Source organism: Diospyros lotus, chromosome 2, assembly GCF_014633365.1.
Source record: "Diospyros lotus cultivar Yz01 chromosome 2, ASM1463336v1, whole genome shotgun sequence".
NCBI classification, from domain to species: Eukaryota; Viridiplantae; Streptophyta; class Magnoliopsida; order Ericales; family Ebenaceae; genus Diospyros; species Diospyros lotus.
In genome coordinates this window covers 757,464-778,713 of record NC_068339.1, presented here as the reverse complement: position 1 = coordinate 778,713, position 21,250 = coordinate 757,464, and the positions used below count along the sequence as shown (strand labels likewise).

The window sequence follows — 21,250 nt, the reverse complement described above, 5'->3', positions numbered from 1 at the left end:
TTGTCTAATAGAGTCCTATCTGTTCATGAAGTTTGACATATTTTATATATTTATATTTATATTATACATAATAAAAAAATATTAATATAAAATATCATTTAAAATATTAAATTATATGATAAAAATTATAAAAACTAACCATATCTTAAAAAGAAAATTTGTTTTTTAACCCCTTTCCTAAAAAAAAAAAAAAACGTTTTTAGTCTCTCAAATAAATTAATTATATTATATAATCACTTTACCAGTTTTAATATTGTCAATTAATTTTATAAATTTATCCTTTTATTTAACTATTTTGACCCTATCGTATTATTGGTTTAGATATTTTTTTTGAAAAAAAATAACTATATAGTATAATTAATTTGTTTGAATAACTATAGAGTATAATTAGTATGTTTGAAGGAGTAAAAATATTTTTTTAAGAAATAAATTAAAAATGATTATGCCCATTTATTTTTAATTAATTATGAAATGTATCAGTATAAAATTATCATTAACATTATTTATTAAATTAAACAAATCAAGTTCATTATAATAGATTTTTTATCAAAAAAATGTAAATTACCACATGGACCATCAATTGGAGTGACTTTAAGAGTCCCCCTATCAATATTCTTAAATTAAATTAAATTAGTTTATTTTTAAATTTTTAGTCTTTAATTTAAATTCAATTTATTTTAAAACTACTATTATAAATAAAAAAATAATAAACAATCTTAATTACAATATCTAACTTCTTTTATTTTTGTTATTGCTCTACTTCTCATTTAGATATTGGACAAGTCTTTTTGACATGTTTTGAGAGAATTTTTATGATTATTATTTTATATATTTGTCAAATTATTGAATGTATAGGCTCTTACTGAGTGTCACTACAGTAGCTATATGTTCTCGAACGATACATTTTCAAAATGGATTGACAAGTAATAAAATAAATAAAAATTTACTATATTGTTCGAACATGGATGGCGCATAGAATGGCTTATTAGACTTCATCTTGGATGAAGCCCATGAAGTTCAATCGAGCTTCATTGTGAGGTGACAATTGTGAGGAGACGGTGGTGTGAGGTGAGGCGGAAGATAGAGGAGACGGCCATGGAAGAGAAGTGGAACCGGAAACATTTTCCCTAAGGGCGGATAGCTTTGTCATTTTGATGCTTTTGGTTATCCTGTGCATCAACCACATTCAGACAAAGTAGCATTTTCCAAGAAATAAATAGTTATACGGATTGGCATTCGTGACAAAGGCCTCCATGCCAAGGTATCTGAACCAGACGAGTTTTGTGGGTTTACCCTGATTAGGCTGATGTCCTCCGGAAAGCTTGAAATAGAGAAATACTATGCCTCATGGGAATTCGTGTAAGTGCTGAATGAAGGGCACAAGTAGTCATCTCTTCCAGAAGATACTCTTTTGTATGCTATGGCCCTATGGGTGATGGAGGTTATAATTTTCCCAAGAGATTTAAATACCTGAAACTAGACTATCTCTATGCACATATATATATATATATATGAAAGATAATTAATATTGACAACTTGTGTTTACAAAAGCGAAAAAGCGTATATGTGGTCAGTTCATGGCATTTGGCTTCAGTAGTAGTGTAGTTTAAGATCATATCCTGCTGTTTTTAATTAACGTGCTTAAAGACAGACATCTGACTAGTGACTACTAAGCAACATGCATACATACACGAGGTTGCTTTGAAGAAAATTTATGCAAGCTTGCCTTGCCTGCCAGCCAATCTTCAGCAATTAATTAGCTGTTTGTTGCTATATATTCAAAGCTCGATTCGATCAAGTCCTTGTAAATGATAAGGGTGTCCTTGGAATTTCTAGATGTTCCCAGCCAGCAGCCTCACTTGCATCCTTTTTATCTTTTGGAAACCTTTATCCCGCGTCCGTAAGTGGACGGACGGATAAAGTACAGCCCGGTGCTACTTTGGTGGTGGTGGGTTCGGTTCTTCCTATATATGTCGGTTCTGCTTACTTAGTCTTCACAAGCTACATAACGAAGGCGGCGATGTCCTCGATCTCTGTTAATGCCGAACAAAGGAACCAAATTAACCAATGCAATGAAGTCATACATGTGGCTAGCTAGTGAAATGTCTTTAACAGGTGTTGTTCGCAATGAATGACCATCCTGTTTCCTTTGTTGACGACGACACAGATGAATAATGAAATGCTTTATTATATTACTACAGATCGATAAACCTGCTCTGTTTTGTTCACACAAACCTTGTGCTTTTGCCAACGAGCTCTCTACAGCGGCTGAAAGTTTCGTTGGCGATGATGATTAGTGATTTACGACCTTTATTTCCAAAACACTTCAAAGGGAGCTTGTCCCCAACTTTGAAATGGAGATGGCCGGGCCAAATGTTTGTCGATCGCCAGTAGAGTTGAAGTTTGATGATAATCGTGCAATGCCCTGTGGGCCAAATGAACTGAAAGCTTTCAGACTGTTGAGGACACACTACTCAAAATTAATATATATATATATATATTTAATTAAAATATTTTGTTATAAAAATATAAATAAATCTCTCTCTTGAATAGATATAAATAAAAACTGTAATATATGCAAATATAAACTCAAAATATATATCCACAATATAAACTGTAAAAATATATTCGAATTTGTAATTATTGAAGACCCACGAAAATAAAATGTATTTTTTAATTATAGAAAATATGCTTTAATTAAAAAATGCAAATATAAGCTAAATATATGAATACGTTTAAATGGTCGCCGCATCGGTAATAAATCACAATCACTATTTGAGTTGCGGTTGACTGGATAATTATTATTTTTATGAAATTGAGAAGAAGGGGGGGGGGGGGGGGGGGGGGGGGGTTATATGCGTAAATTGAGCCTTCCAATTGATTTTAATAAGTTGGGAGTGGAGAGTCCGGACAAGCAACAACCAACAAATTCCGCCCGCAGTCTTTCAGCAGAAGCTCCGCCTGGCCTCGCGACTTTCCACCGACTCCTCCGCGCCCGAGTCCACCGCAGCAACACAATACACGCCTCCCCCCGCCCCTTTCTCTCCCTCTTTCTGTCTTTCTGGCATTATCCAGAAGCAACTACGTCTCTCTCTTTCTCTCTCTCCCCTCCCTCGATTTCGCCGACATGGCTTACCAGGCGAAGAAGCTCATCAACGATCCGAATGGTCCACTCCTCTTCTTCCTCTTCTTTGCATTGTAGCGTGTGATTCCGCCTAGGTTATCGATTTGATTGTTCGTTTTTTTGTTCCTGGCTTGACCTAGTGGATACACTGTGATTTCTCGCACTGTCCGTTGCGATTTTTGGCGATTGTTTTGATTTCGTGGTATTTGTTTATGCTTGATCGCGCATTTGAGACTGGAACTTCTGTTTGGTTTCTGGAAAATGTTGTGGACTTAGGGTTGGAAAAAGAGGAGAAACGGAACGCTTGTGTACTACTGTACTCGTTATTGCTCTGATAAACTCAATTACTTGATTTAACGTCACCAATGTATTGATTGATGGTTCTTTTCCCCAATAATCATCATTGATTAACATACAACAGGCATTTTTCCTTTTAAGAAGGTGAAATTAAGTTGAAAGAAAAAAAAAAAAAAGGATTAGAATTCCCATCTGATACTAGGGTGTTCTTTTGACTTTTGACAGAATGAAACTCTGACATTGTGCTCTCCCCTCCCCCCCCCCCCCCCCCCCCCCCCCCGGGTTACAAGTGAATGTGCGATTGCTTCTATTCTCTGCTGTTCTCCCTCTCTCTCTTTTTAGCAATCACATGGCTTGTTGTGAGGTTTTGTGATGTTTGGTAGCTGAATTGGGTTAGTTGCTAATTTTTGCAGACGTGGTGACTGAGTTCATTGAAGGACTTGTGGAAACTTATCCTGGATTGCAGTATTTGGATGGATTTCCATCGGTAATATTATTTTCCAAATTTGTCTTTGCTTGCGTTTGGCATTTTGCTTTATGCATTTTGATGACCTCTTCCTCACTGTATGAACATAGGTCAAGGTTGTGTTACGTGCTGATGTTGCCAATACCGCATATGACAAAGTCGCGGTTATATCAGGTTTCAGACGGGTTCAAATTTTTTTTTGTTTTTTAGTACGAGATTTTGGTGTTAGCATTCACTCAGTTCACAATAATGACTTTCTCCAACATATTGCAATGGACTACTTGGATGGAGACATGATAGCATATTAGGTTGCTTAAATGATCCTTTTACTGTTCTCCTTGAGAAATGATAAATTTCATGCTCATGAACTCTTGTTTAGTTAATTGAGACATGAATATTGTGTTGCCAATTGGTATTGACTGTTGAGGTTATACAGGTGGTGGAAGTGGTCATGAGCCTGCTCATGCTGGGTTTGTAGGGGAAGGGATGCTGACTGCAGCTATATGTGGAGATGTTTTTGCCTCTCCACCTGTTGATTCAATTCTAGCTGTACGATATTTACTTATAAATCTGATAAACTAAAATCACATGAGTAGTTATATCACTATGTTTGCTCCTCATCCATTGTTTCTTTTATGTGACTATACATTAGTTTCATTCAATTTTAGGGTATTCGAGCTGTAACTGGTCCCATGGGATGCCTTCTCATTGTCAAGGTAATGGTGTTTAAAGAAGTTAGATTTCATATTTGCATAATGATGTTTTGTTGAAAATGTCACCACTTAAAATGGTATGATGGCTTTTAGCATCTGAAATATACAATTCCATGCTTAAAAAAAGAGTGAAAAAAAAGCCTCGCAACATGGAGAATGTCACTACTTTGCTAGTCCATAATATGAAACATATGATCTCATCTTAATCAAGGTGTTTTAAAAAAAAAAATGTAGTGGCTCAGCTGATATTCTACTTTTTTGTTTGGTTTCTGTAATTGTGTTACAGAATTACACTGGTGATCGGTTAAATTTTGGTTTGGCTGCTGAGCAAGCAAAATCTGAAGGTTACCAAGTAGAGGTATGTATTTATGGAAACTTGTAATTCTAAGGAAGAATGATAAATCAACTCATGCATAGAAAAAGAAGAATGAGGAGACAGTACTCAGGATATCTAAATTGGTTTCTAAGCAATTAATAATTTTCTTTGTTGGATTAGATGGTGATTGTCAGTGATGACTGTGCTTTACCACCACCTAGAGGCATTGCTGGACGAAGAGGTTTGGCTGGGACTATTCTTGTTCATAAGGTTTGACACCCCCTCAACCCCCCCTCCCCCTCTCTAAGTGCCCGTTGCTTTTTGTACGCGCAAGCACCTGGCTTTATGTATGTTCTTCTTGTTGTTTGCTTGTGCTTTTTTTTGCCCCCTCTCCCAAGTAATGTAAGAACCGTTTATCCAATTTTTTAGGTAACGTGTTGATATTGTTCAGGGTTTCTATTTTGGAATATGTCCCTGTGAATCAAAATCTTAGGTGCCTTTTGTTTATTATTAAGATGCTTACTTGGCACATACTAAAAAGTCTGCAAATTAAGCCTAATATTACTTGCGAAAAAAAGGAAAGCAAAATTCTGCAAGTTATATATTTCTATCCACATTTCAGTTTGTTAAGTTTGTTTTGAAGACTTTTGATAGGTGATTTGGACTTTCAAGTTTGTTAGAAGGCACTTCTGGACTTCTGTCTGTTTGGGGAGTGAACAACTATTGTGTTGTTGAAGAACAGAAAGTAGGAGCTTTCTCTGTTTCACGTGCTTTGACGACACCAATACAGTTGTCCTTTAACTCTCTTTTGTCCTTTTCTTTACCGTGTTCTCTTATCAACTAAGTTACAATTTATGGTAGCCCACCAGAGATGTTTCTAGATCATGGATTACTTAGAAAGAAAATCATGTAAATTCATTATTCTTTTGGCTGTTGTAGACAATTGAAATATTTCTAAACATCATTAAGGAAAATATCACTTCGCAAATTTGCTATGAAGGCAAAATTTCTAATTGAGCTCTTGGCACCTCTGAGGGTTTAGGGCATAGTCACCAGTATATTTTCCTAATTGTTTCTGTAGGAGGCAAAAATTCATAACAAGTAAGAAAATGTGAATAGTAGAGTTTTGGCATGAAAAAATGTGAAAAAAAATTAATCCTCGTGACATGAGAAATATCTTCTAGTAATTAATCTGGACAAATACACTAGATTGTGCTATTTCATTTCATATCTATCATGAAAAATAAAATAGTTAGAAGTATGTTGAACTCTAATAAAAATATCTCTAAGTTTGCCCTGTTGTACTGCATTTTAGAACATGTGGCTGTTGCCTTCCAGTCTTGTTCCACATATTGGAATGATTAGCATTTCAGTACCATTGGTTTGAATGTTCCTAGCATTTGTAAATTTAGCACTACATTGGTTTGATGTAGTAGCTCTAGCTCATTTTGCACTGCACTCCGGCAATGCAGCATGCTACTAAGAGGGTTACGTCCCAATAATTTACTCTTTTGTCTAGAATTCATAATATGTGATCCAACAATATTTACACTGTATTGGTAGTTGTCTATGTAATGCAATCCTTTTTCTTTATCTGGGCTTGGGACGGGTTGTGAATTGGAGGAATGGCTTCAATACTGTAAGTGTTGAGGGGACTACAAAATGCTATTTCTAAAAATTAGCATTAAATAGTAATACTTTTTGAAATCTATCCATGCAATGCAATTAAAAATAATGTACCTTGAAGAGTAAGTTTTCTGTCCTGTCCAGCTGGGGATTCAAGTTGGGCATCTGGGCATTTTTGGTTTAGAAATGGGAATTGATAAATTTTGAAGAATGATAATTAAATAAATAAACCATGATATGTTGTGTGTGATCCTCTTCCAAATATTGAGGGCATGTTCATTTCTATCTTTCATGATGTTCAATGCGTTGGTAATTCTATGAAACAACTTGATTGGTGTTGTTTATGAAACCACTGTTTAACTCTATTAATTTCTGAAAAGCAGGTTGCTGGAGCTGCTGCTGCCTCTGGTCTCTCCCTTGCTGAAGTTGCTGCTGAAGCAAAACGGGCATCTGAAATGGTTGGAACTATGGGTGTTGCACTGTCTGTTTGCACATTGCCTGGTCATGTTTGCCCAGATCGTTTAGGCCCAGGAAAGATGGAGCTTGGTCTTGGAATTGTGAGTACAACTTTATGAGCCATGTTATCCTTGCTGTTCTAACTAAGAGCTAAAACTTATTTCTTAGGTACTCCATAATAATTTCTCCATGCTGATTATTTCTTCCCGAAAATCTTGAGCTATAGGCTAAATCATTCAATTTTGCATACTTTTGAATCCTAGTTTTAAAACTTCAGCTGATATGTTTTCTATTGGCTGATACTTATTGATTTGTTGAGCTTCTGAACATGTAATCTATTTGCAGCTAGAACCCTCACGCTGTTTGTATTTTAACATTATGGCAACAATAAGTACCAAAACTATTGGTTTACTTTTGTTACTGTCTTATGAATGGTATATTTAAGTAGCATTTTCTAGTTTTCTTAGATACTGAAATTTCCTTAGTAGATAATTCCCTGCTTTTTCCAAGCCTTACTGCTAATTTAAAATTGATATGAGCTTGTCTTTAGTCGCTGTAGTGTTGATTAGACACATTAAACATCATATTGTGAGAAAACATGGTGAGGGCATTCTTATCAGTGAGCTCCTGACATATGCTTGTTCTGAAAACAAAATGTTATGAATTCAAAATATTTCACCTCTATGATAAATTGGCTGATAGTCTTGATCACATTGTCCTATACTGTGATTAAAAGATGGTTTGAATGCATTGCTTTCTGATAGGCTAGTACTTCCAATTCCTTCTTCTAAAATATGGTTACAAAGGTTGGTGCAATTAATTCTATATTTGAAGTTTAATTTTGAAGAGTAGGCTGACTGTTAGTTTTCTATTTTTTTTTTTTTCTTTTCACTTTCAGCATGGGGAACCAGGGGCTGCTGTGGCTGACATTCAGCCTGTGGATAATGTGGTTTCTCACGTTCTTAGCCAAATACTGTCATCGGTATGGCTCTACTGAGAGAAGTTTTTATGCTTCACCTTTGACTTCGACCTCTTGGTTATGCATTATCTACTTTATGTGCATGAATCAGAGCTGCTCTTATGTATCTTCCTTTTTGAATTTGAGCTATCCACTTATGAATTCTGATGTCTGTATATTCATGTAATCTTACAAGATAAGGAGTGAAGTCATGCAATCTTAGAGACCTTGGAGTTGCATCATAGAATGATTGTCTTCTCTTTACTGTATTTAGATGGATTCTTTTGTAGTTGGTTCTTGTTTATTTAACTATTGATTTTTTCTTATTTTCTCCTTAAATTGTATTTTATTCGCAAAGAAGTTTTCTATTAGGAGATAAGTACTTTCAATTTCAAATGATGTCACTGATCTTCTTGTGACATGTTATCAGGAAAATAACTATGTTCCAATCAAACGTGGGAGTAGAGTTGTGCTCATGATTAATGGGTAGGTCCACTAGTCTTTTTCATAAATTATAATCTGTTTTGTTGAGTCATGCAGACTCTAAGACATTATCATAATATTATATTTGTGAAATTATTGACCGCCATAAAGTTGTTAGAGGGTAGAGTGGTAATTTTATCTTTTATATTGTTGTTGATACTTTGAATTCACCCTTCCTCATATATGGTCGGATTTCATCGCATCTCTCTGGCAAACACACACAATTGTTTAAATGTCAAGTTGGGCTAAGGCTTGAACTAAGAACTTTTTGTTGTGCTGGTACAATGTTAATTATTGACAAGAAACTCATCTAAAAGGTTAAGCTCTTTAAGAGAGGGGTACCTTTATCTTGTATATTATTTTTTTGCTCTAAACTGTGCGGTTATCTTATTACTGTTAATTATATCCTCATAAAATAGGGAAAAGAAGCTCTTTGCTTAGGAATTCTTCTACACTCAGATTTAGTTCTTAATCCTTGTTGAAGGTTGCTAATCTTGGACTGCAAAGTATCATCTGAAATGAGAATTGTATGCGGTTAACATTGCATATGACTTTATCAAAGAGCACAGAGGCCAAAAATAAAGTGGGTTTCACTTCTATATCTCATATATTATGCATATACAAAGAAAATTACTGAATTGCCTTAATGTCTAGTAGTTATAACTGAAAGTTAATGACAAGGGGTGTTTAGTGGCTACTGATTGATAATGAGTCTTCCATTAGATTTCTCGTTAGTGGTTGCCTTTTAGATTGTTGTTGAAGATACATGCTAATTGAATTTGTCAATGGGAAGGATGTTGTAGTTTCAATTTATTGTAGCTTTTATACTTATCAGTTTATGTTTGTTAGGATGGTTTCTGGTGGTTAATTATCACTTTCAGTCATTTTTTATATTTTGGCTTGAGCATTTCTGTTGTACTTTGGTTAGTTTAAGGTGATAAACATGCTTGGCGATGGCTGCTTATGATTTTTATGTACAATTCTTTAGTCTATTTTTCTCTGTGACCTCTGTTAGGACTTAATTTCCTGTTATGTTATTTTAATTGTAGATTAGGTGCAACCCCTGTAATGGAACTGATGATTGCTGCTGGAAAAGCAGTTCCGCAGTTGCAGCTGGAACATGGAATTGCTGTTGATAGAGTGTATACAGGGACATTTATGACTTCCCTTGATATGGCAGGTTGGAATTTGCAAGTGCAATCTGGTTATTGAATGATATGTATATATATTTCTCACCAATTTGTTTCTTTGGGCAGGTTTTTCAATATCTATCATGAAGGCAGATAAACGAATTTTGCATCATTTGGATGCAGCAACTAAGGCTCCATACTGGCCTATTGGTGTTGATGGTTTGTGATTGTGTTGATATTTGTTCTTTTTATTCACCCTCTTCTTCTAATTCTTTTAAGTGTGTGGACCCTTATTTTTTTCAGCTTTTTATCAATTTATTTTATGTTGGTTTATATTAAACAAATATCCTCAGTTTTTACTATAATTATTGCATATGGATTTCTGTTCCCCCCCCCCCCCCCCCCCCACACACACACACGCACATAGGACTGAGGGATTACATTTCTGCACAGGTGATCACCCTCCTGCCAAGATTCCTGTTCCAATTCTATCTTCCCGTTCAACAAAGAATGAAGAGGTTTGTTGAATAAATATCTGAAATTCTGAGGGTTTTGACCTTGAATTAGCTGCATTCTTCAAGAAGTCATTTACTACTTATACTGCAGGCTTGTCAATTTTATTTATATGTTTATGGGTTTAAGTAGGTGATTATGGTCATTTTCTTGTTAGGCAACATGCTGTGTTACCTCATCATGTAAAGCCATCCTTTCCTGTTCTTGCCTGTAAGAGGAAGCTAAATGATAGATATGACCACTTTATAAGAATTCTGTCCAGTTAAAATAATGAATAAAAGTGTAGAGCGTGATTTTAACTTCACAAGTCTCCTAACTTGGGGTGCTTATGTGACACCTGGGCACTGTGTGCTGATTAAAGCTAAGAGAAGGGGAGATAGGAGTGTAGAAGAAGCAGGGTCAAGCTACTGTTGGTTGGATGGTCAGCTGTAGGAAGGGGTGATGTGCAGGAATGAACGGTCACCCATAAGTTGTTTGGGGGAAATTGATTGCTGAAGCACAAGAAAAACCCAGGAAAGCAGCTGACTTTAGAACCGATTTTGAGGGGTTAAATGAAGGAATAATTAAGCACATGTTGGATATATTGTTACAATAGAATAAAAATTATTAATCTTGGTTAAGATTTTTGAAAGTTAAATTAAGGGATAAATAAGGTGATTAACATGGCTTTTTCCCAAAGCTAAAAAGGGCATTTACAGTGCACGAGACTCCCCGCTTTACGAGGTTCAGGGGAGGCTCATTGTTGTATGCCGCATTACCCTTGCTTCACGAGGAGGCTGTTCCACAATTCAAACCCATGACCTTGTGGCTTGTAGTCAGAAGAAAACAATCTTACTGTTGCTGCTAAAACTCTCCCACATGCTTTTCCAAAACTACACTGAATATATTCCCTCCCAAATAGAATTGAAAGATTCAATAAAGTTAAAAGTGATTAATTACTTTGGCTCATACAGTTTATACTTTGTAAAAAGCGGAAGATTCCGTGGTCATGATTTTTGTGTGTTGTTAGTGATTTTATTAATTTGGATTGCTAAGAGAATAAATGTGTATACACTGCTGATGCCAAGACAACTTATCACATGTGCCAAAATAATTTTATCCCCTGAAGTCTCCTTGCATCAAACTTGGGACCACATGGCCCAAATTCTGAACATCTATGACGATTTAGCTTGATTATAGAAACATAGTTTTATGGATGGTATGTAACAGATAGTTGTGTATTTAACTAGGCATTGAGTCGACCAGAACAACTAAACCAACATGGTCGTGTTCTTGAGGTGGCCATTGAAGCAGCAGCAAATGCAATCATCAAGCTGAAGGACAGTTTGAATGAATGGGATGGCAAAGTAGGGGATGGTGACTGCGGGTCAACTGTAAGTCTTCATTATAAGACACTGCCAAAATAACTACATATTGATGTCTCCATTCCTTGATACCCCATGCTGTATCTGATTTCTCTATCTTACAGATGTTTAGAGGGGCAACAGCTATTCTCCATGACATGAAGAAGCAGTAAGTTTTCATCAGTTTACTGTTCTTCATGACTTTCCTCTGATTTTGCTTTGAAAGAAATTAATTTGTATCTTATAGTAACAAAGTAATCAATAAATGAGTTGCAGACTCTATGAACTTTTAGCAAAAACAGTACTTATCAGACATTCATTATGTTCCTGCTTTTGGATTCATACGATTATTGTAGTCAAATCTATTGATTAGCACGTGGTAGTCACTGATCAGTTTCATGCCCAAATGATGTGTTGGTTGCATTCCTTAAATCACTTTACATGATAGTTGCAGCTTCTTCTTTCCTCTTTTTTTGTTTTTATTTTTAATCTTATGGTTCTACTTTTTGTTTTTCTTTTTAGTTTTTAATCTTCTGATTATGCTTATTTTGATTGTGTTCTATTTTAATTGATTGAGTTCTGTTTTCCAGTTATCCCCTGAATGATGCTGCAGAAACAGTGAACGAGATTGGAACTTCTATTAGAAGAGTCATGGGGGGAACAAGTGGAATCATGTATGTGTTCCCTGTCTTTTAACTTGCAGATCTAAAGGTCATGGCTCAGATATTTAAGCCTTTTCAGTTAGTCCTAATCTCTACCATTTACCTTGAAACAGACATGATATATTGTGTAAGGCTGCATATGGTTACTTGAAGGAAAATAGCAGCTCAGTTGTTACACCAGTACAATGTAAGATAACTCCTGGTGCAAAATTTTTCCAAATTTGCTTGTTATCGCTAAATGACTACTTGTTGAATTGTTTTGTGTAGGGGCTGGTGCCCTTGAAGCTGGGATTGGTGCTGTCAGTAAATATGGAGGTGCTAGGGCTGGTTATCGCACATTGTTAGATGCCCTCATTCCAGCATCATCAGTTCTTAAAGAGGTCATTGTTGTTTGTCAATGAGTTTTTTAGCATTTGTACTTTGTTTTTCTTCTATTTGGCTGCTGATATAAGATATATCACAAACAGAAGTTACATGCTGGGTACGATCCTGTGGATGCTTTTGTTGTCTCATCTGAAGCTGCATATGAAGGAGCTCAGTCAACAAAAAAGATGCAGGCTCAAGTAAAATTCTTACTGATCCTTTTTGTTTTCATTTTATAATTTTGTGTTTTTTCTTCTATTTCTTTTTTCTTCTAGTTTAAAAACATGGACTCTAGATGGCCTAGTGCTAGGTATGAAATATTGTCATGTGGCTCCAAACAAAAATCTGAATTTCTTGCATTCAGAGACTAGCCTTCAGGCATTACTGCAAACAGAGAAGAAAGCCACAAGAAGCCTGATCTCTGTAGGAAGCAAGAGTACAGATATGGATGTAGACTCAGACAAAGATGGGAGAGAGCAATTTGGGAAAAAAAAAAAAAAACACAAAAAAGGATCACGGATACAGTGGGATACCAAAAAAAGAAAAAGAAAAGAAAATATACATTTTTACACACTTCCTTAATTGATTGATTGTTGTTTCTGGGAAGTATAGAGATAGTAGACATTTCTTTTGGCCTTTCCTATTAACATTGACACTACATTGCTTGCACTCTCCTTTTTAGGCACCTTTTTTTGGATATTATTGAACTGCATAAAATCATTTTACAGGCATACCTTTTAGACAGTGCAGTGCAGGGTGGTGTTCTTTTCTTTTTTCTTTTCTTTTTTTTTCCTGCTATTTATTATGCAAAGTTTCCTGAACGTTACCTTCCATGTTAAGGAAATTGTTTGGATGTACGTGGAGACTTAATCAGTTAGTTTGCAGGCTGGGCGTTCTACATATGTAACTGCGAGTGTTCTTGCATCAGTTCCAGACCCAGGCGCAATGGCTGCAGCTTCATGGTACAGAGCAGCTGCCTTAGCTGTGAAGGATAAGTACCATAAGCAATTGGGGATTATCTAGCCAAATATGTGTTAGCAACTTACTCTTTTTTGAGGAAGATGTAAGCAAGTGATTTTGTTTATAACATTTCGGCCTACCAGTTTAGAGCTTCCCGAGTATGCAGTGTGTGCATAGTGCCGAGAAGGTGGCTTCCTATATGACTTCTTTAACTTTCTTGCAGTTAGCTCTTCTATAAGTTCGAATTTTGTTCTGTTGTAATTTTCGTGCATATGAATTAGATTCCTATTGACTTTTTTTGAGTTAGGTTCATGCATATAAAATCTCAAAGCATAATACAGATGAATCTTTGTTCTTTTGTTGCAATGCATTCTTCTACGACTTATTTCATTATTTGGACATATTAATTTAGGGTAACCCTTTTGGCTAACAAAAATAATTTGATTTGTTTGATAATTACTCTTTGGTAAACCAAACAAAAATCTTTTTTTTTTTCTTTTTTTCTTTTTTGTCATTTTGGGAGAAGGTGGGGTTGGGGGGAGGGAGGGGGAGCGGTGTTGGAGATGGGTAGGTGTCAAGTCAGCAAAAGCTAAAAGAAGCAACAAAAACAGCAAAAGACAAAGCAGATGGGGCAAGAATCTGGGTTTAACGGAAATTGAAATGAAAAAATGAAAATTAAAAAAACCGAAAATGTAGGGAAATGTTTAAATAAAAAAATAAAATATTTTTTAATATAAAAAATAAACATAAATCTTATAATATATTTAAACAAATATAAATATAAATTCTATCAAAACATGACTTATTAATTAAACATAAATAATAAATTAAAAAATCAAACATAATACATACAATAAATTCAAAATTTTACTTTTAAAAATAAATAATAAATTTTGAGTTAAAAAGGAAAAAAGTTCATCACTAACTTGGTTAGAGACAATTTTTTTTTATCTCTTAACATTCTCGTGAATAAAAACACATTTATGATTTTTTTTAATATGACAAAATAACTTCAAAATATTTTTAAAATTATAAAAATAATTCAAAAATATTTTTTGACATTTTAAAAACAAAAACATTTTTAAAATGCCAGAACAACTCACATTTATGCGAGTCAATAGGCAAGGTCCATTGTGTTACGGAAGTCTATTTCCTTCATATAGTCTGGGATGGACCAATGAAAAGGAGACGACCACATTTGGGTGGCATAAACCCGATGAGAAACAAAACCCCAGAGCAAGATGTAATGACAAATGAACATGAAGATATTGAAAAACAAGAATTATAGCAGAACCATCCCACCTAGTCTAGAGAACCTGAATGTGGACACAACTATTAAACCTAAGCAGACTTGAAATAACAATTATCCCATTAAACCAAACCAAACCAAACAAAAAAAGGGCGGGCCATCATTTCGCCAACATCATCCTCACAAACTCCTCGTAATTAACTTGACCATCACCATCAATATCTGCTTCTCGGATCATTTCATCCACTTCTTCGTCAGTTAACTTCTCCCCAAGGTTTGTCATCACATGACGAAGCTGCACCAAGTATCAAATGCAAACTATCAACTTTGTGAAATTAACAGTCCTAAAGCAATAAAATTTTACGTTGCTGGTCACACCTTATGGCCAAAACCTGTACGCTAATATATTGAAAATTGGACGAGACCAACCAGTTCCAATCGAATTAAATGCCAAACACTCACTATACTGATCCAGGGGGTTAGCAAAAAGCCACCCGAATAACCAATAAACTGACCTAGTTCAACCATGCATTTTTTTCCTAATGAACTCCGGCTGGGTTTCTCTCTTCCGTTTTTTTTTTGGGGGGGGGGGGAACTTCTCCCCCATAAAACTAGGAGAAAAGAGTGGAAGGGCAGAGAACTCAAATCTGGGTGTCTTAGGAATATGACAATGGATTAAAGTTTGGATCAGGTATCCCTCCCTCCCGAGGGGTTCCTACATCTAATTTTTCCTCCCCGTACTCCTCAAGTAACAGCTACCAATCGGATATCCGTTGTCCAATCAATTTGTATAAAAATTTAGAAGCAATTTTAAAGGTTTATCCCTAAAAATTATTGTGTTCTCAAATATTTTCTCTTCCATTCTAATGTCTCACATTTCAAATTACTGCTAAAATTTTAAAAGTAAATAATACGAAAAAAAAAAAAGGCAGATAAGCTAATTTGAAGATTCAAAAATAAAAGTAAAATATTTTTAAAATAAAACATACAGATAAAGTATCATATGATCAAACTTGACAATAAGGAGAATATTTAACCATTAGAAAGATTTTATTTTCCAGGCAAAAATAGATAAAAAAAACAAAATCATGTGTCTAGAATAAAATAAAAATTATTTAAAAATATATGCAGGTCAAGAGCAAGTTGAAGGACCCCATCCCAGTCCTCAAGCAAGAATTTTTTTTTTTTTCCCTTGTTCGTAGTTAGAAAAAAATTTCTCATCCAAACTCACTCCAAATGTTTGGCAAGCACTCAATGGACAAATAGCCATTGCAATCCTAGTTTGTTGAAATCATTTCTTAGTTTGGCAATGGAGAAAATGGAGAACATGAAGACGAAGCATAATAGGTTGAAGGAAGAGGCCTTTGCCTCTCCTCTCTCGACTGCCTCTTTCATTTGTGTTCTGAGGAGAGTAGGAATGGTGGCCAAGGAAGAGAAGAGAGTGAAAAGAACTAGGGTGAAGAGATTAGTTGAGAATGAAGGGAGCAAGCAACGCCAAGAGAGAAGGTGAGGAAGAGAGCTTTTGCCTTTTATGCTCAAATGTCATTCGTTTAAATAAGACAACATCTAAAGGAATTTTTGTAAACTAATAGAACCTTAAAAATTTATTATGATTATGCATATATTTTTATAATGCAGATTGGTATTTGTTTAAGCCCATAATATATACTGTTAAGTATATTGCATGATGTGGAAAAAAGGCATCCGACTCTCCAATTTGGGAGGATTATTTATGTACTTAGTCATACCCTTTCTTTTCGAAAAGAGACTATTTCCAAAACTTAAAGACTATGATTTGTTATTCACATAAAAATATAAAAAAAAAATACGTCGCTGCCAAGGCTTGCCAATTAATGTATGATGTATTTTATTTTATCTTTTTGTTTTTCCGATCTAAGTTACAATTACTTCTTATTTATTTAATAAATCATTTTAAAACCTGATTCAACCTAAAATCTAACCGCAGTTCAACCCTTTGACCCTTGACTCTTTCCCTTCTCAATCAAAACAAACATGTTGACTCAAACACCTTAAAGGCAATTTACTCAAAACAATAATTAGATGTGTCATGGGTTGTGATTTGCCTGCAAGCTTGCTCCTGAGGCAAACTAACATGACCGCTTGCGGGAACAAAATTTTCCCACAGGCCTATCAAAAAACACCATGACAAGCTTGCAAGCATACAGTCATTGAAAATACTTTCCAGGTCATGGCCATAGAGTAATGACTGTGCAGCATGAGATTCAAACAGAAGGCCAAAGCCTACTGGAAATCACCTTGTCAAGCTTGCAGGGCATACAGTCATGACCATGCTTGGCACAAGATTCTTGTGGAAGGTCATGAAGCCTGCTAGAAAACAACCCATCACCTCATGGTGGTGAGAGGCCTCTGAATGGGTTGAGGTCATCTATAATTCAGTTGGCAGCCACAAGAAGTGATGTATGTTTTGTCATTTTCACCATCGTTAGGTTGATTTCAACCAAGGATATAACCCCCATGTACTCTACTTACAATTCTCACATTGTTGAATGGAAGTTCAAACCTACACAAGGTACTTACCTCTGCAGCAGAAATAAAACCGTTCTGATCTTTATCAAAAACCTTGAAAGCTTCTTTAAGTTCCTCCTCAGAATCAGTGTCCTTCAGAAGAAGAAAACTATGATTATATCGATTGACAATTCTATATATTCAACAAACTAAAACTAGCAATAATAATCTGTACTTGCAATGGCTCCACAAAAACCATGGAAAGGGATATTAGTTCAGTGTACACAGTTCATCCACCACAGCAAAATATTGCACATTAAGAGTTGAAGATCCAGAGCAAATATACAAATTAAATTAATGTTAAAAGAGGGCCAAAAAAATGGTAACTATAGGAAGAAGTTGACAACAAATGCAATATAACAATTAAAGCCATACTTGATAAAAAAAAATATATATATATATATACATATATGTTAAAGTTAAAGGTAGAACCAATACTTGATGCAGAATTGGAATTCACCTTCATTTTTCTTGCCATTAAATTCAAGAACTCGGGGAAATCAATGGTACCATTTTGATCAGCATCAACTTCATTGATCATATCTCGCAGTTCAGCTTCAGTTGGATTCTGTCCAAGAGATCTCATAACAGTTCCCAACTCCTTGGTAGTAATGCACCCTATAAACATAATCCATGCATCAAAAGACGACTTTTTTCCAAGGAGAAAAATAAGTGCCAGATGGATACAGTGTCAGCTACAAATGACCTCAAGTTACACGCAAAACAAAATATAAAAAGCATCATTCTCTTGAAAGTAGCAATAGTTACCAAATATTCAGGGGGTCTGTTAACTCATATATTCCTCTCATTCTATTGAAATCAAGTAGCAATACTCAATGATGATGCCAACATGTGACTGAAGACTATGGAACATAGATGATAAAAAACCACATAAAACTTGATTAGGACTTTGCAAGTGCACCAATATAAGGTGGTCATGATATATACTAGATTCAACCAAAGCAATTTCTAAACAAAGCATGATAAGGTCAAATGTTAAGCAGCAAATACCAACATCTAATGCAGACTAAGTAACATTAAAGGGGTTCAAAGAACTACATACAACTCGATCAGACTTCACAAGTGCAACAATATAAAGTCTTCATTATAAGCAATATATTCAATCAAACCAATTTCTATCAAACCAATATAAGGTCATCATGATATGCATGGATTCAACAAAAGCAATAGAAGGTTTAATGCAGGCACAAGTTAAAACAAAACAAAAAAACGAAAATAAAGGATAATACAGGCACAAGCAACGCCAACATGAATGTCAACAATGAAATATAGAGAGTAAAACAACCGTATTGATCTTAATATTAATCAAACCATATTGAACTTAACACAGTAGTCACAGTTCACATACTCTCTCTCTCTGCCCATTTAACTTCTGCTGAAAATATTTCACATGCCAAATTGGACTATAAAATTTAAGGCTTTGTATGTAAGTTTGAGCAGGCAAGGGAAAAATGAACAATAAAAATAATTGAGAAGGAAAATTGTTTTCATTTATAGTTCACCATATACTTCAACAATTTATTTGCTTCATGGATTTGGTGAAGGGATTGACAAAAACCACAAATTTGCTTCACATATTGTTACCAATAAATTAACAGTCATAAAAGAAGAGAAGACAAAAAGTTATTAATTCAGGATATATTTATCTTTTTTATTGTTTGAAAATAGTCATCTAATTTTTAGAAAAAACTGGAGGAGAAACCTAAAATAGAAATGGTTTCCAGATTAATTATTACAAAAAAGGGGGAAAAATCAATAGAAATGATTTTGCTTCCCCAAGTAATGGGATTAAGGCTTGTAATTGTTGTTGTTGTTAATAGAAATAGTTTTGCTTCTTAATTGTCTTGCCTCTTCTTTTGCCTTACTAACCTTGTCCTTGCCCTCAAATGATCCTAAAAAGAAATATGGACTAGAGAAGGAAAAGTATATGTAGAACTACATATTCTCAAGAGCTTTGCATCGTGTTTTGTTTTTCTTATTGCTTTTCTTCTCCCTCCCACAGCTTTGCCCGTGACTTTAGCTGATGGCTTGAAACCACGAGGTGTGATGCCAGCACAATGGGGCCTAGACTTCCTCATCCGGGAGGACATCAGCTTTTTCAGACCAAAAATAAGTGAATCAGTGTGTGGTCCGCCCTACTCCTAATAAGTCCCCGAGTTCAAATCCTTTAACTAAACAAACAAAGCGCACAACAGAAAAGAAAAAATAAATAAATAAATAAAACAATGAAAAAGAAAAACCTCCAATACAGGAAAGACAGAAAGTTATTGATCGGAAGAGTGCAACATATTTCACACAAATGTGATAGACTAAAAGAATTAAGACCTCGGATATCAGTGTTTGTGCAAATGTAAACAACAACTGGACAACAATTTTACTTCTGAAAAAAAAATGACAATTGATTAAAAGAATTAACAGATATTCACTTTCAAACAAAGATGGAACAAAATATGACGACTGATTAGATTTGTAAAGTAAAACATAAAAATTTGAAGGAAACCTAATAACAGAGATATTGAACACTAAGCTACAGAGAGATAATATTCTAATGAGTAAAAAAGCACAAAACTGTAGAAAAAGATGATCCATCAGTATGAGGATAAAAATCATCAAAACTGTGGAATTAGTTCAAAGGAAGAGGCAAACCACAGATCGGATCTCACATAACCACACAAGAGTTCTTCAATTTACATTTTCGTATAATATAGATAGATAGATAGATAGATGTGAGAGAGAGTATCAACAGAGCGAGGATTAGGAGGAGGATGAGATGGCGCACCATCACCGTCCTTGTCAAAAAGGCTAAAAGCTTCCTTGAATTCGGCTATCTGTTCCTCCGTCAACTGCTCCGCCATTTCTTCCCTGTTCTCCAAATCAGTCAGAATCAAACGATGAAGAACGGCGAGTGAGAGAGAATGACAAAAACAAGCAGAGAGAGAGAGAGAGAGAGAGAGAGAGGCCCAAGGCTTTTAAAGAAGGTAGGTGGGAAGATGATGATGCACTATTACGGAGACATATATATATATATATATTATTTTATAGAAAAAAAAAAAGTGAGATTAGTAGCTTAGCTGGAACCCAACCCGCCCGCCCGCCCCTACGGATACGACGGAATCTTACTACAAGGCCCCGATCGCTCATCATTTATACAATAATAGTTTAACTATTGCCCCGGGGCTCAGTAGGGGCGCAAAGGAGAGGATTGTAAAATTATGCTAGAGACTATTATAAATTATGAGATTGATTCTTTAAGAGAGATATATTTGTATTCTTTTGGAAGTAGTCATTGTAAGTGTCAGAGCACGTTCCTGACTTATCTCTTTTGTGATGATTTTGGGACATGTTCGTTCGACGGGTGCGCGAGTGATAATGGCGTAATTAAAAAAATAATAATAATAATAGTCTAACTATTATAAAGATTCTTTCAAACGCGTCCTTTGTAATTTCAAAGCAACAGAACAGTCGCGTTCTCTGTAATTTCAAAGCAACAGAACAGTCCGGGAAACTTACTTTTAAGAGGCGTGTTTGGCTTTGGTGACCTAGTTTGAGTTTCCCATGTTTTTCTTCGTCTTTTCTTGGCTAAGAGAATTTAATGTTAAAAAATAGTAATTGTAATATTGATGTGAAGTATTATTCAGTTTGACGATTAGCGTGAGACCCAAACACCCCCCCCCCCCCCCCCCAAAGTTATAACGTAAAATATTTTTAAGAAAATAAAAAATTACTTGTGAAAATATTTAGTACTTGGTCAAATGGTTTGATAGACATTTTTAATATTGTTAATTAAAACTTAATACTAACAAAATATTCATGTAGTTATATTATTTGACAACATAATAATTTTTGTAATTTTAAATTTTGATTGAAAGTAATTTTGTCTAAAAATATTTTTATTTTCTACTTTTACAATGAAAAAAAGAGCCCAATATATATTATAGGCTTTGACCAGCCAAACAAGCTCTAAAGCCCCATTGCTGATCGAAAAGCACAGTTTTTTTGCATAATCAAGGACCTGGCTCATGG

The 21,250-nt window shown here is 35.0% G+C and overlaps 2 protein-coding genes across 2 annotated transcripts; one reads left to right on the top strand and one right to left on the bottom strand.

Annotated features, from left to right (window-relative positions):
* The first annotated feature begins 2,901 nt into the window (after positions 1-2,901).
* LOC127794562 (putative 3,4-dihydroxy-2-butanone kinase) lies at positions 2,902-13,571 on the top strand. Its single transcript, XM_052325752.1, has 20 exons — positions 2,902-3,167; positions 3,835-3,908; positions 3,998-4,061; positions 4,324-4,436; positions 4,556-4,603; positions 4,887-4,958; positions 5,097-5,186; positions 6,926-7,099; positions 7,897-7,980; positions 8,387-8,442; positions 9,489-9,619; positions 9,696-9,788; positions 10,023-10,087; positions 11,312-11,455; positions 11,551-11,594; positions 12,016-12,099; positions 12,201-12,274; positions 12,355-12,467; positions 12,555-12,650; positions 13,336-13,571. Exons 1-20 carry the CDS (start codon positions 3,128-3,130, stop codon positions 13,471-13,473), a joined length of 1,797 nt encoding a protein of 598 aa, XP_052181712.1. The 5' UTR covers positions 2,902-3,127; the 3' UTR covers positions 13,474-13,571.
* A 1,083-nt stretch (positions 13,572-14,654) lies between these two features.
* Positions 14,655-20,209, bottom strand: LOC127794563 (calmodulin). The gene is made up of 4 exons (XM_052325753.1): positions 20,007-20,209; positions 17,667-17,824; positions 17,219-17,299; positions 14,655-14,954 (listed from the first exon to the last, which is right to left on the bottom strand). The coding sequence occupies exons 1-4, from the start codon at positions 20,080-20,082 to the stop codon at positions 14,820-14,822; spliced, it is 450 nt and encodes a 149-aa protein (XP_052181713.1). The 5' UTR covers positions 20,083-20,209; the 3' UTR covers positions 14,655-14,819.
* Between the last annotated feature and the right edge of the window lie 1,041 nt (positions 20,210-21,250).